Source organism: Salmo salar, chromosome ssa06, assembly GCF_905237065.1.
Source record: "Salmo salar chromosome ssa06, Ssal_v3.1, whole genome shotgun sequence".
NCBI classification, from domain to species: Eukaryota; Metazoa; Chordata; class Actinopteri; order Salmoniformes; family Salmonidae; genus Salmo; species Salmo salar.
The window spans coordinates 91,868,945-91,882,347 of record NC_059447.1 but is presented as its reverse complement, the minus strand read 5'-3'; the positions used below and the strand labels follow the sequence as shown (position 1 = coordinate 91,882,347).

Genomic DNA, 13,403 nt, shown 5'->3' with positions numbered 1-13,403 from the left:
GATAACTAGTGACGTTTTAATGCAGGACTATAGTTATCTATAGCTCTGGAAGACTGATAACTAGTGACGTTTTAATGCAGGACTATAGTTATCTATAGCCATGGAAGACTGATAACTGGTGACGTTTTAATGCAGGACTATAGTTATCTATATCTCTGGAAGACTGATAACTAGTGACGTTTTAATGCAGGACTATAGTTATCTATATCTCTGGAAGACTGATAACTGGTGACGTTTTAATGCAGGACTATAGTTATCTATAGCTCTGGAAGACTGATAACTAGTGACGTTTTAATGCAGGACTATAGTTATCTATAGCCATGGAAGACTGATAACTAGTGATGTTTTAATGCAGGACTATAGTTATCTATATCTCTGGAAGACTGATAACTAGTGACGTTTTAATGCAGGACTATAGTTATCTATAGCCATGGAAGACTGATAACTAGTGACGTTTTAATGCAGGACTATAGTTATCTATAGCCATGGAAGACTGATAACTAGTGACGTTTTAATGCAGGACTATAGTTATCTATAGCTCTGGAAGACTGATAACTTGTGACGTTTTAATGCAGGACTATAGTTATCTATAGCCATGGAAGACTGATAACTAGTGACGTTTTAATGCAGGACTATAGTTATCTATAGCCATGGAAGACTGATAACTAGTGACGTTTTAATGCAGGACTATAGTTATCTATAGCCATGGAAGACTGATAACTAGTGACGTTTTAATGCAGGACTATAGTTATCTATAGCCATGGAAGACTGATAACTGGTGACGTTTTAATGCAGGACTATAGTTATCTATAGCTCTGGAAGACTGATAACTAGTGACGTTTTAATGCAGGACTATAGTTATCTATAGCCATGGAAGACTGATTGACTAGTGACGTTTTAATGCAGGACTATAGTTATCTATAGCCATGGAAGACTGATAACTAGTGACGTTTTAATGCAGGACTATAGTTATCTATAGCCATGGAAGACTGATAACTAGTGACGTTTTAATGCAGGACTATAGTTATCTATATCTCTGGAAGACTGATAACTAGTGACGTTTTAATGTTTTAATGCAGGACTATAGTTATCTATAGCTCTGGAAGACTGATTGACTAGTGACGTTTTAATGTTTTAATGCAGGACTATAGTTATCTATATCTCTGGAAGACTGATAACTAGTGACGTTTTAATGTTTTAATGCAGGACTATAGTTATCTATAGCCATGGAAGACTGATAACTAGTGACGTTTTAATGCAGGACTATAGTTATCTATAGCTCTGGAAGACTGATAACTAGTGACGTTTTAATGCAGGACTATAGTTATCTATAGCCATGGAAGACTGATAACTGGTGACGTTTTAATGCAGGACTATAGTTATCTATAGCCATGGAAGACTGATAACTAGTGACGTTTTAATGCAGGACTATAGTTATCTATAGCCATGGAAGACTGATTGACTAGTGACGTTTTAATGCAGGACTATAGTTATCTATAGCTCTGGAAGACTGATTGACTAGTGACGTTTTAATGCAGGACTATAGTTATCTATAGCTCTGGAAGACTGATAACTGGTGATGTTTTAATGTTTTAATGCAGGACTATAGTTATCTATAGCCATGGAAGACTGATTGACTAGTGACGTTTTAATGCAGGACTATAGTTATCTATAGCTCTGGAAGACTGATAACTAGTGACGTTTTAATGCAGGACTATAGTTATCTATAGCTCTGGAAGACTGATAACTAGTGATGTTTTAATGCAGGACTATAGTTATCTATAGCCATGGAAGACTGATAACTAGTGATGTTTTAATGCAGGACTATAGTTATCTATAGCTCTGGAAGACTGATAACTGGTGATGTTTTAATGTTTTAATGCAGGACTATAGTTATCTATAGCCATGGAAGACTGATAACTAGTGACGTTTTAATGCAGGACTATAGTTATCTATATCTCTGGAAGACTGATAACTAGTGACGTTTTAATGCAGGACTATAGTTATCTATAGCCATGGAAGACTGATTGACTAGTGACGTTTTAATGCAGGACTATAGTTATCTATAGCTCTGGAAGACTGATAACTGGTGACGTTTTAATGCAGGACTATAGTTATCTATAGCTCTGGAAGACTGATAACTAGTGACGTTTTAATGCAGGACTATAGTTATCTATAGCTCTGGAAGACTGATAACTAGTGACGTTTTAATGCAGGACTATAGTTATCTATAGCCATGGAAGACTGATAACTGGTGACGTTTTAATGCAGGACTATAGTTATCTATATCTCTGGAAGACTGATAACTAGTGACGTTTTAATGCAGGACTATAGTTATCTATATCTCTGGAAGACTGATAACTGGTGACGTTTTAATGCAGGACTATAGTTATCTATAGCTCTGGAAGACTGATAACTAGTGACGTTTTAATGCAGGACTATAGTTATCTATAGCCATGGAAGACTGATAACTAGTGATGTTTTAATGCAGGACTATAGTTATCTATAGCTCTGGAAGACTGATAACTTGTGACGTTTTAATGCAGGACTATAGTTATCTATAGCCATGGAAGACTGATAACTAGTGACGTTTTAATGCAGGACTATAGTTATCTATAGCCATGGAAGACTGATAACTAGTGACGTTTTAATGCAGGACTATAGTTATCTATAGCCATGGAAGACTGATAACTAGTGACGTTTTAATGCAGGACTATAGTTATCTATAGCCATGGAAGACTGATAACTGGTGACGTTTTAATGCAGGACTATAGTTATCTATAGCTCTGGAAGACTGATAACTAGTGACGTTTTAATGCAGGACTATAGTTATCTATAGCCATGGAAGACTGATTGACTAGTGACGTTTTAATGCAGGACTATAGTTATCTATAGCCATGGAAGACTGATAACTAGTGACGTTTTAATGCAGGACTATAGTTATCTATAGCCATGGAAGACTGATAACTAGTGACGTTTTAATGCAGGACTATAGTTATCTATATCTCTGGAAGACTGATAACTAGTGACGTTTTAATGTTTTAATGCAGGACTATAGTTATCTATAGCTCTGGAAGACTGATAACTAGTGACGTTTTAATGTTTTAATGCAGGACTATAGTTATCTATAGCTCTGGAAGACTGATAACTAGTGACGTTTTAATGTTTTAATGCAGGACTATAGTTATCTATAGCTCTGGAAGACTGATAACTAGTGATGTTTTAATGCAGGACTATAGTTATCTATATCTCTGGAAGACTGATAACTAGTGACGTTTTAATGCAGGACTATAGTTATCTATAGCCATGGAAGACTGATAACTGGTGACGTTTTAATGCAGGACTATAGTTATCTATAGCCATGGAAGACTGATAACTAGTGACGTTTTAATGCAGGACTATAGTTATCTATAGCCATGGAAGACTGATTGACTAGTGACGTTTTAATGCAGGACTATAGTTATCTATAGCTCTGGAAGACTGATTGACTAGTGACGTTTTAATGCAGGACTATAGTTATCTATAGCTCTGGAAGACTGATAACTGGTGACGTTTTAATGTTTTAATGCAGGACTATAGTTATCTATAGCCATGGAAGACTGATTGACTAGTGACGTTTTAATGCAGGACTATAGTTATCTATAGCTCTGGAAGACTGATAACTAGTGACGTTTTAATGCAGGACTATAGTTATCTATAGCTCTGGAAGACTGATAACTGGTGACGTTTTAATGCAGGACTATAGTTATCTATAGCCATGGAAGACTGATAACTGGTGACGTTTTAATGCAGGACTATAGTTATCTATAGCCATGGAAGACTGATTGACTAGTGACGTTTTAATGCAGGACTATAGTTATCTATAGCCATGGAAGACTGATAACTAGTGACGTTTTAATGCAGGACTATAGTTATCTATAGCCATGGAAGACTGATAACTGGTGACGTTTTAATGCAGGACTATAGTTATCTATATCTCTGGAAGACTGATAACTGGTGACGTTTTAATGCAGGACTATAGTTATCTATAGCCATGGAAGACTGATTGACTAGTGACGTTTTAATGCAGGACTATAGTTATCTATAGCCATGGAAGACTGATAACTGGTGACGTTTTAATGCAGGACTATAGTTATCTATAGCCATGGAAGACTGATTGACTAGTGACGTTTTAATGCAGGACTATAGTTATCTATAGCTCTGGAAGACTGATAACTAGTGACGTTTTAATGCAGGACTATAGTTATCTATAGCTCTGGAAGACTGATAACTAGTGATGTTTTAATGCAGGACTATAGTTATCTATAGCCATGGAAGACTGATAACTAGTGACGTTTTAATGCAGGACTATAGTTATCTATAGCTCTGGAAGACTGATAACTAGTGACGTTTTAATGCAGGACTATAGTTATCTATAGCCATGGAAGACTGATAACTAGTGACGTTTTAATGCAGGACTATAGTTATCTATAGCCATGGAAGACTGATAACTAGTGACGTTTTAATGCAGGACTATAGTTATCTATAGCCATGGAAGACTGATAACTTGTGACGTTTTAATGCAGGACTATAGTTATCTATAGCTCTGGAAGACTGATGACTGGTGACGTTTTAATGCAGGACTATAGTTATCTATAGCCATGGAAGACTGATTGACTAGTGACGTTTTAATGCAGGACTAAAGCTACAGCGCTACAGCGCTACATTACTACATGTAGATAGTGAAGTGTAGAAGTGCTACTGTACAGACAAGTGTTTCTCACACAACTGATTCAAATCAAAGACTTAATGAGGAGTTGATTAGTTGAGTCAAGTGGGTGAGTGCTAGGGGGGCAAAAAAAAACACTGGGGACCAGGATTGAGAAACTGCAGTAGACTAGAATAACTCAACCATGGATGGAACATTTTGGAGAAAAGAAAAACCTGTTCTCACATCTTCCTATACAGTTCAGACTGTGGATGCTTCTATTTACAGTTCAGACTGTGGATGCTTCTATTTACAGTTCAGACTGTGGATGCATCTTAAATGTTGTTTAAGTTGGTTTTGGTTGTGTAAATTGACACTGAAAATGTTTTTCAATCCCGAAATTAGGACTTAGTAGATCCACTAACTGTAATTTGGACCATACTCAATAGATAGTTTGAGATATTGGCAATGAAGCCCTTTACTTCCCCAGAGTCGGATGAACAGGAACAGATAGCATGCTAACTGTTCCTGTTGACTTCCAGTATTTGTGCTGATGCTAGTTAGCATTGGCTCGTGAAACTAGCTTTAAGTTCCTTCATACTGGACATAAAAATGGTATCCACAATGGTATTCTGTTTCAGCTAGCGATATTCATAAAATAAATATTTTTCACATAAAAAAATTCCACAAAATATTTTCCCCCAAAATGTTAATAAAAAAAAATGTGGAACCCCTGCATACCTTCACGGACCCCTAGGTGACCGCAGACCCCAGTTTGAAAACCTAATCTCCCCTCTTCTTTCCTTCCTTCCTTCCTTCTTTTCTTTTCTTTCTTTCTTCTGTCTCTCCACGCCTCCTCTGTCAGGTACATCCGTACCATGTACCTGGGCATCCAGAGTCGTCGTCAGAAGGAGAACCAGAGGCGGTTCTACTGGGCCATGATGTATGAGTACGCTGACGTCAACATGCTGCGTCTGCTGGAGACCTTCCTGGAGTCAGCTCCTCAGCTGGTCCTGCAGCTCTGTATCATGATCCAGAGGAACCGGGCCGAGACCTTGCAATGTAAGAAGAATAGGGGTTCCACAGGGCTCTGTGTTGGGTTAAATATCATTATTATTATTATTATTGTATTATTATTATTATTATTATATTATTATTATTATTATTGTATTATTATTATATTATTATTATTATTATTATATTATTATTATTATATTATTACTATATTATTATTATTATTATATTATTATTATTATATTATTACTATATTATTATTGTATTATTATTATATTATTATTATATTATTATTATTATATTATTATATTATTATTATTATTATTGTATTATTATTATATTATTATTATTATTATATTATTATTATATTATTATTGTATTATTATTATATTATTATTATATTATTATTATTATATTATTACTATATTATTATTATTATATTATTATTATATTATTATTGTATTATTATTATATTATTATTATATTATTATTATTATATTATTACTATATTATTATTATTATATTATTATTATATTATTATACTATTATATTATTATTATTATATTATTATATTATTATTATATTATTATTATTGTATTATTATTATAGTATTATTATATTGTTATTATTATTGAATTATTATTATGTTATTATTATTATTATTATTATTACTATATTATTATTATTATATTCTTATTATATTATTATTATTATATAATTATACTATTATATTATTATTATTATATTATTATTATATTATTATATTATTATTATTATTATTGTATTATTATTATATTATTATTATTATTATTATATTATTATTATTATTATTATTATTATATTATTATTATTATTATTATATTATATTATTACTATATTATTATTATATTATTATATTATTATACTATTATATTATTATTATTATATTATTATATTATTATTATATTATTATTATATTATTATTATATTATTATATTATTATTATATTATTATTATATTATTATTATATTATTATATTATTATTATTTATTATTATTATTATATTATTATATTATTATTAAATTATTATTATTATATTATTATTATATTATTAGTAGTATATTATTATTATTATATTTGTTCTTAACTGACTTGCCTAGTTAAATAAAGGAAAAATACATGTAAAAAGATTATTATTTTTATATTATTATTATTATATTATTATTGTATTATTATAATTATTATTATATTATTATTGTATTATTACTATTATTGTATTATTATTATTATTATATTATTATTATATTATTACTATTATTGTATTATTATTGTATTATTATTATTGTTATATTATTATTGTATTATTTTTATTGTTATATTATTATTGTATTATTATTGTTATATTATTATTGTATTATTGTTATTGTTATATTATTATTGTTATATTATTGTTGTATTATTATTATTATATTATTATTATTATATCATTATTATTATTATTATTATTATTACTATTATCAATTAACATTTAGATTCATATGATATTTTGAGTGTAAGATCAAGGTGAAAAACAACCATGACATTTCTTCACCGCCTTTCTTGTTCATATATACAGAGGCTGCCAACAATTCAGGAGGGCACTGTATTATATATTATTATATTATACAGTGCCTTCGGAAAGTATTCAACATTTTGTTAGGTCACAGCCTTATTCTAAAATTGATCAAATTGTTTCTTTTCCTCATCAATCTACATACAATAGCTCATAATGGCAAAGCAAAAACACTTTTGTTGTCATTTTGGCAAATTTATAAAACAAAAAAAACTGAAATATCATATTTTCATAAGTATTCAGACCCTTTACTGAGTGCTTTGTTGAAGCACCTTTGCAGCAATTATAGCCTTGAGTCTGATGCTTAAAGCTTGGCACACCTGTGTTTGGGGAGTTTTTCCCATTCTTCTCTGCAGATCTGCAGGACATTCAGAGACTTGTCCCAGAGCCACTCCTGCGTTGTCTTGGCTGTGGGTTGTTGTCCTGTTGGAAGGTGAACCTTTGCCCCAGTCTGAGGTCCTGAGTGCTCTGGAGGAGGTTTTCATCACGGATCTCTGTGTACTTTGCGCCGTTCATCTTTCCCTCGATCCTGACTAGTCTCTCAGTCCCTGCTGCTGAAAAACATCACCACAGCATGATGCTGCCACCACCATGCTTCACCGTAGGGATGGTGCCAGGTTTCCTCCAGATGTGACGCTTGGAATTCTGGCCAAAGAGTTGAATCTTGGTTTCTTCAGAACAGAGAATCTTGTTTCTCATGGTCTGAGAGTCTTTAGGTGCCTTTCGGCAAACTCCAAGTGGGCTGTCATGTGCCTTTTGCTGAGGAGTGGCTTCTGTCTGGACACTCTACCATAAAGGCCTGATTTGGTGGAGTGCTGCAGAGATGGTTGTCTGTCTGGAAGGTTCTCCCATCTCCACAGAGGAACTCTCAAGCTCTGTCAGAGTGGCCATTGGGTTCTTGGTCACCTCCCTGACCAAGGCCCTTCTCCCCCTGATTGCTCAGTTTGGCTGGGCGGCCAGCTCTAGGAAGAGTCTTGGTGGTTCCACACTTCTTCCATTTAAGAATGATGGAGACCACTGTGTTCTTGGGGAACTTTTTTGGTACCCTTTCCCAGATCTGTGCCTCGACACAATCCTGTCTCGGAGCGCTACGGACAATTCCTTTTACCTCATGGCTTGTTTTTTTTCTCTGAAATGGACTGTGGGATCTTATATAGACAGGTGTGTGCCTTTCCAAATCATGTCCAATCAATTGAATTTACCACAGGTAGACTCCAATCAAGTTGTAGAAACATCTCAAGGATGATCAATGGAAACGGGATGCACCTGAGATGAATTTTAAGTCTCATAGAAAAGGGTCTAAATATTTACGTAAATAAGGTATTTCTGTTTTTAAATTCGCTTTGTAATTATGGAGTATTGTGTGTAGATTGCTGAAGATTTGTATTTATTTAATACATTTTAGAATAAGGCTATAACGTAACAAACTGTGGAAAAAGTCAAGAGGTCTGAAAACTTTCCGAAGGCGCTGTATACAGACGATCCCGGGCAGAGGGGTTCCCCAGGACTCTGCATTGGGACCGCTCCAGTTTTGGTTTTACATCTTTTGATTTCTTCCAATGTTTCTGTTTATTTTGTAAGAAAACCAGTACAACAAAGCCATATCCTTATTGATATTCATTCTTTCTGATTGTAGGTATAAAGGATACTCTTGAATTTCCCATTCTCCGATTTCGACGCAAAACTTTATTAAGTGCCATTTTGATTCCGAACTGTTTTCGTGTGTGAAAAATAACATGTGAATAACAAACGTTGACTTTTCTGAATGTTGAAGCCTACTAGATCGCAGCGGTGTATTTATCGTGTAGCTCAGTCGATGGAGCTGTGATGCCAGACCAATTCTCACATTGCAGGTGATAGCAGAGCATCGACTGCTATGCTGCTGTCAATGCTGATGTCAATGCTGATGTCTCGATCAACATGGACTGGTGTAGTAGTAAACAAGAAAATATGTTTCTAATATAGAAACCGTACAAGTAGTGTGATTTAACCATCAATAATGTATCTGAATATCATACTATTTTTAGAGCGTAACAATTCGATTCGCTCATTCACTGCAATGAGCTCATTCACTGCACCATCATATTCAAATTGACGTTATGCTAGTTCAATATTTCATTAATTAGTTTATTGGAATATTTTGCTAAAATGACATTATGTGTTTAATTTGATTATTCTTTGAGTCAGGCTAGGAATGAATCAGTATTTTTCTACATAAAGTATTTATCACCAGTTTATCATCAAACAGTTTGACTGTCCTGCAGACAGTGATTCTTCATTTCTCTCAGACAGAAATTATCACCTTGTCTTCTCTCTATTCCTTCCCCTCTCTCTCTCTATCTTAATTGTTCTCTCTGTTCATTACTTTTTTCTGCTCTGCCACTCTCTCTCTCTCTCTCTCTCTCTCTCTCTCTCTCTCTCTCTCTCTCTCTCTCTCTCTCTCTCTCTCTCTCTCTCTCGCTCTCTCTCTCTCTCTCTCTCACACACACACACATTCTCTCTGCTCCCCTGCACTCTCTTTCTCACACATTCTCTCTGCTCCCCTCTCTCTCTCTCTCTCTCTCTCACACACACACACACACACACACACACACACACACACACACACACACACACACACACACACACACACACACACACACACATCTCTCTCTCTCTCTCTCTCTCTCTCTCTCTCTCTCTCTCTCTCTCTCTCTCTCTCTCTCTCTCTCTCTCACACACAATCTCTCTGCTCACCTGCACTCTCTCTCACTCCCCTTTTCTCTCTCTCTCTCTCTCTCTCTCTCATCCTCTTCTCTTACCCAGGTATGTCTGTGCTTGCCTCTCTGCTGTCTCTGTCCTGGGTGCTGGCGTCCTATCACAAGCTCCTGCGTGACTCCCGTGACGACAAGAAGAGTATGAGCTACCGTGGGGCCCTGGTACACCTGTTCTGGCGTCTCTTCACCATCTCTTCCCGGGTCCTCTCCTTCGCCCTGTTCGCCTCCGTGTTCCATCTCTACTTCGGCATCTTTGTGGTGCTGCACTGGTGCGCCATGGCCTTCTGGGTAATCCACGGTGGGACTGACTTCTGCATGTCCAAGTGGGAAGAAGTCCTGTTTAACATGGTTGTGGGCGTGGTCTATGTGTTCTGCTGGTTCAACGTGCGGGAGGGTCGGACGCGCTACCGTATGGTCACCTACTACACCGTGGTGCTACTGGAGAACGCCGTGCTCACCGCTCTCTGGTACGCCTACCGCGACCCCGCCACCACCGACGCCTACGCCGGCTCCGCCCTCTGCAGCGTCTTCCTGTGCTTCGCCTCGGGCGTGGCCTGCATGGTGCTGTATTACGGGGTGTTGCACCCCATGGGCCCAGGGCTCCGGGTCCTGGCTTCCTCCTGCTGCGCTGAACTGCTGTGGGGACTCCCCCTGCCCCCTGAGGCCGAACCCATGGCCCCCACCCCGGGTCCCCGAGGTTCCCAGGCCACCCCGACACGGGCCCTGGCAGGGGACTATGAAGGAGAGTATGAAGCGGCTACGGATACCTGTCTGCCTGTGTTCCAGGTGAGGTCCACAGAGCCGGTGGACGCGGCCGGGAGACCCATCCGGCCAGAGGGGCCCCTCATCAAGATAGACATGCCCAGAAAGCGCTACCCGGCCTGGGATGCACACTTTGTGGACCGGCGACTGCGCAGGACCATAAACGTACTGCAGTACATCAGCCCCAACGCGGTGGGCATCAGGTATAGGGATGGGCCGCTCCTCTATGAGTTACTGCAGTACGAGTCCTCTCTCTGAAGGAAAACTCTCCTTCCTTCCTACTCTCTCTCTCTCTCTCTCTCTCTCATTCTGTTCTTTCTTTCATTGGATATTCTCCTCACATCTTCATTTGGTGCTCTTTCGCTTTTTTCTTTACCTTCCCTCATCCAGTCCCCTGCAGGAACCCTGTGTGTGTGTGCGTGTGTGCGTGTGTGTGTGTGTGTGTGTGTGTGTGTGTGTGTGTGTGTGTTGTGAACTCTACCAAGAAACTGTCAAGATTACAATACAATACAATACAATGATACTTTATTTTGGGAAAAACAAAACATGCAGAGAAAAGATCCATGTGATTTCTTAAGTCCTTGGTTAACCCATTATCTGTCTGTGTGTCTGTCTGAGTGTGTAAGTCATGTATGACTCTATAACTACGAAGTGTTTTCATATACTGTGTTGGTGGTGATGATGATGATGATGATAATATTACTTGTGTGTTTTGGGAGGGGGGTAACATGTTGTTCCTGTCATGTGACCCGGTGCAATGCCTGATGGGAATGATGGAGGAGGGTTGAAGCTGTGGCAGTTCTTTGCACCACGACACCCTAAACTAACTGCCGTATCTTTACACAATTGAACTCTAAAAAACGGATGAACGTAGATGACAGACGATCAGAACGAATAAAGAAGCATCAAGTCCTTACAGTTGAGAAGCACACAGGTATCAGATTACAAAGGAACACATAGGTACAATTAGACATTTTAAAAATGTCTGCACAACGTGCTACTATGAATGTAGACCATCGCCTCCTCAGCCTTGGAAAATGTGTCTGCTGCGGTTATCCCTATAAGCACAGGTCTAGGACCAGCTCTCTCTTCGCCAATCCTAACTTCAATTGTTTGAGGGGTGAAACAGGCTAAACTGACCTTGAATCAGAGCTAAGTTCGACCGATAGAGTAACAAACAGGGACCTCTGCTGGTAGTAGCCAGTCACAGCGTGCTAGATGTCGCCTAGCAACGGCAGCGTTTCTCAGCTCCTGTCCTCTGGTCCCACCAACAGTACATATTTTGGTTGTGGCCCCGGACAAGCACAACTGATTCTACTTGTCAACTAAATCTTCAAGCTTTTGACAAGTTGAATTATGTTTTATTTTTATTTATTTTTTGGGGGAAGGGGGAGGGGGGTTTACAACACAAATGTGTCCTGTTTGGGGGGTACTGGAGGACCCGGAGTTGGGAAACCTTAGTCTATGGTACATGCCTGTCTGGCAGTGAATTCAGTTGAATCGAGATGAGACAAGCATTTAGTTTGGACACTAATCATAGCTATGAATTTCTCTAGCACAGAAGACAGCACAATGTTTAGCAGGTGTTTCTGCACTTACAGCACAACAGTTGCCGGGTGAAAAGTGTCTTTCTTTCCAGAAAACCCAGTAATGACATTCCAAAGAACTTTGCTTCGTTTTTTTTAAGTTTTTTTAAACAAACAACTAAATTCTGAATACGAATAAGTCAAATATGAAAAATACTTTGAAATAAGTTTGGACGTCACGAGGGGAGACTGTCGAAAAGCAACAATCAAACAGCAAGCACACTGTGATGTGATGATGAACAGAACAGAGGTGTGGTGCAAAGACAGTGTTTCACTGTTCCTCCAGCATTCCCCGCTGTTTCACTGTTCCTCCAGCATTCCCCGCTGTTTCACTATTCCTCCAGCATTCCCCGCTGTTTCACTGTTCCTCCAGCATTCCCCGCTGTTTCACTATTCCTCCAGCATTCCCTTGCTGTTTCACTATTCCTCCAGCATTCCCTTGCTGTTTCACTATTCCTCCAGCATTCCCTTGCTGTTTCACTATTCCTCCAGCATTCCCTTGCTGTTTCACTGTTCCTCCAGCATTCCCTTGCTGTTTCACTATTCCTCCAGCATTCCCCGCTGTTTCACTATTCCTCCAGCATTCTCCGCTGTTTCACTATTCCTCCAGCATTCTCCGCTGTTTCACTATTCCTCCAGCATTCCCCGCTGTTTCACTGTTCCTCCAGCATTCCCTTGCTGTTTCACTATTCCTCCAGCATTCCCCGCTGTTTCACTGTTCCTCCAGCATTCCCTTGCTGTTTCACTATTCCTCCAGCATTCCCTGCTGTTTCACTATTCCTCCAGCATTCCCCTGCTGTTTCACTATTCCTCCAGCATTCCCCTGCCGTTTCACTATTCCTCCAGCATTCCCCTGCTGTTTCACTATTCCTCCAGCATTCCCCTGCCGTTTCACTATTCCTCCAGCATTCCCTGCTGTTTCACTATTCCTCCAGCATTCTCCGCTGTTTCACTATTCCTCCAGCATTCTCCGCTGTTTCACTATTCCTCCAGCATTCCCTTGCTGT

General features: G+C 37.9%; 1 protein-coding gene across 1 annotated transcript in view; it reads left to right on the top strand.

Moving 5' to 3' along the window:
* The window catches only part of LOC106608343 (XK-related protein 6), a 150,784-nt gene extending 138,157 nt beyond the window's left edge, over positions 1 to 12,627 (top strand). The window contains exons 2-3 of the mRNA XM_045721186.1: positions 5,553 to 5,749; positions 10,098 to 12,627. Coding sequence (XP_045577142.1) covers positions 5,553 to 5,749; positions 10,098 to 11,068 — 1,168 coding nt within the window. The 3' untranslated portion in view covers positions 11,069 to 12,627. The remainder of the gene's footprint in view (positions 1 to 5,552; positions 5,750 to 10,097) is intronic.
* The last annotated feature ends 776 nt before the right edge of the window (positions 12,628 to 13,403 follow it).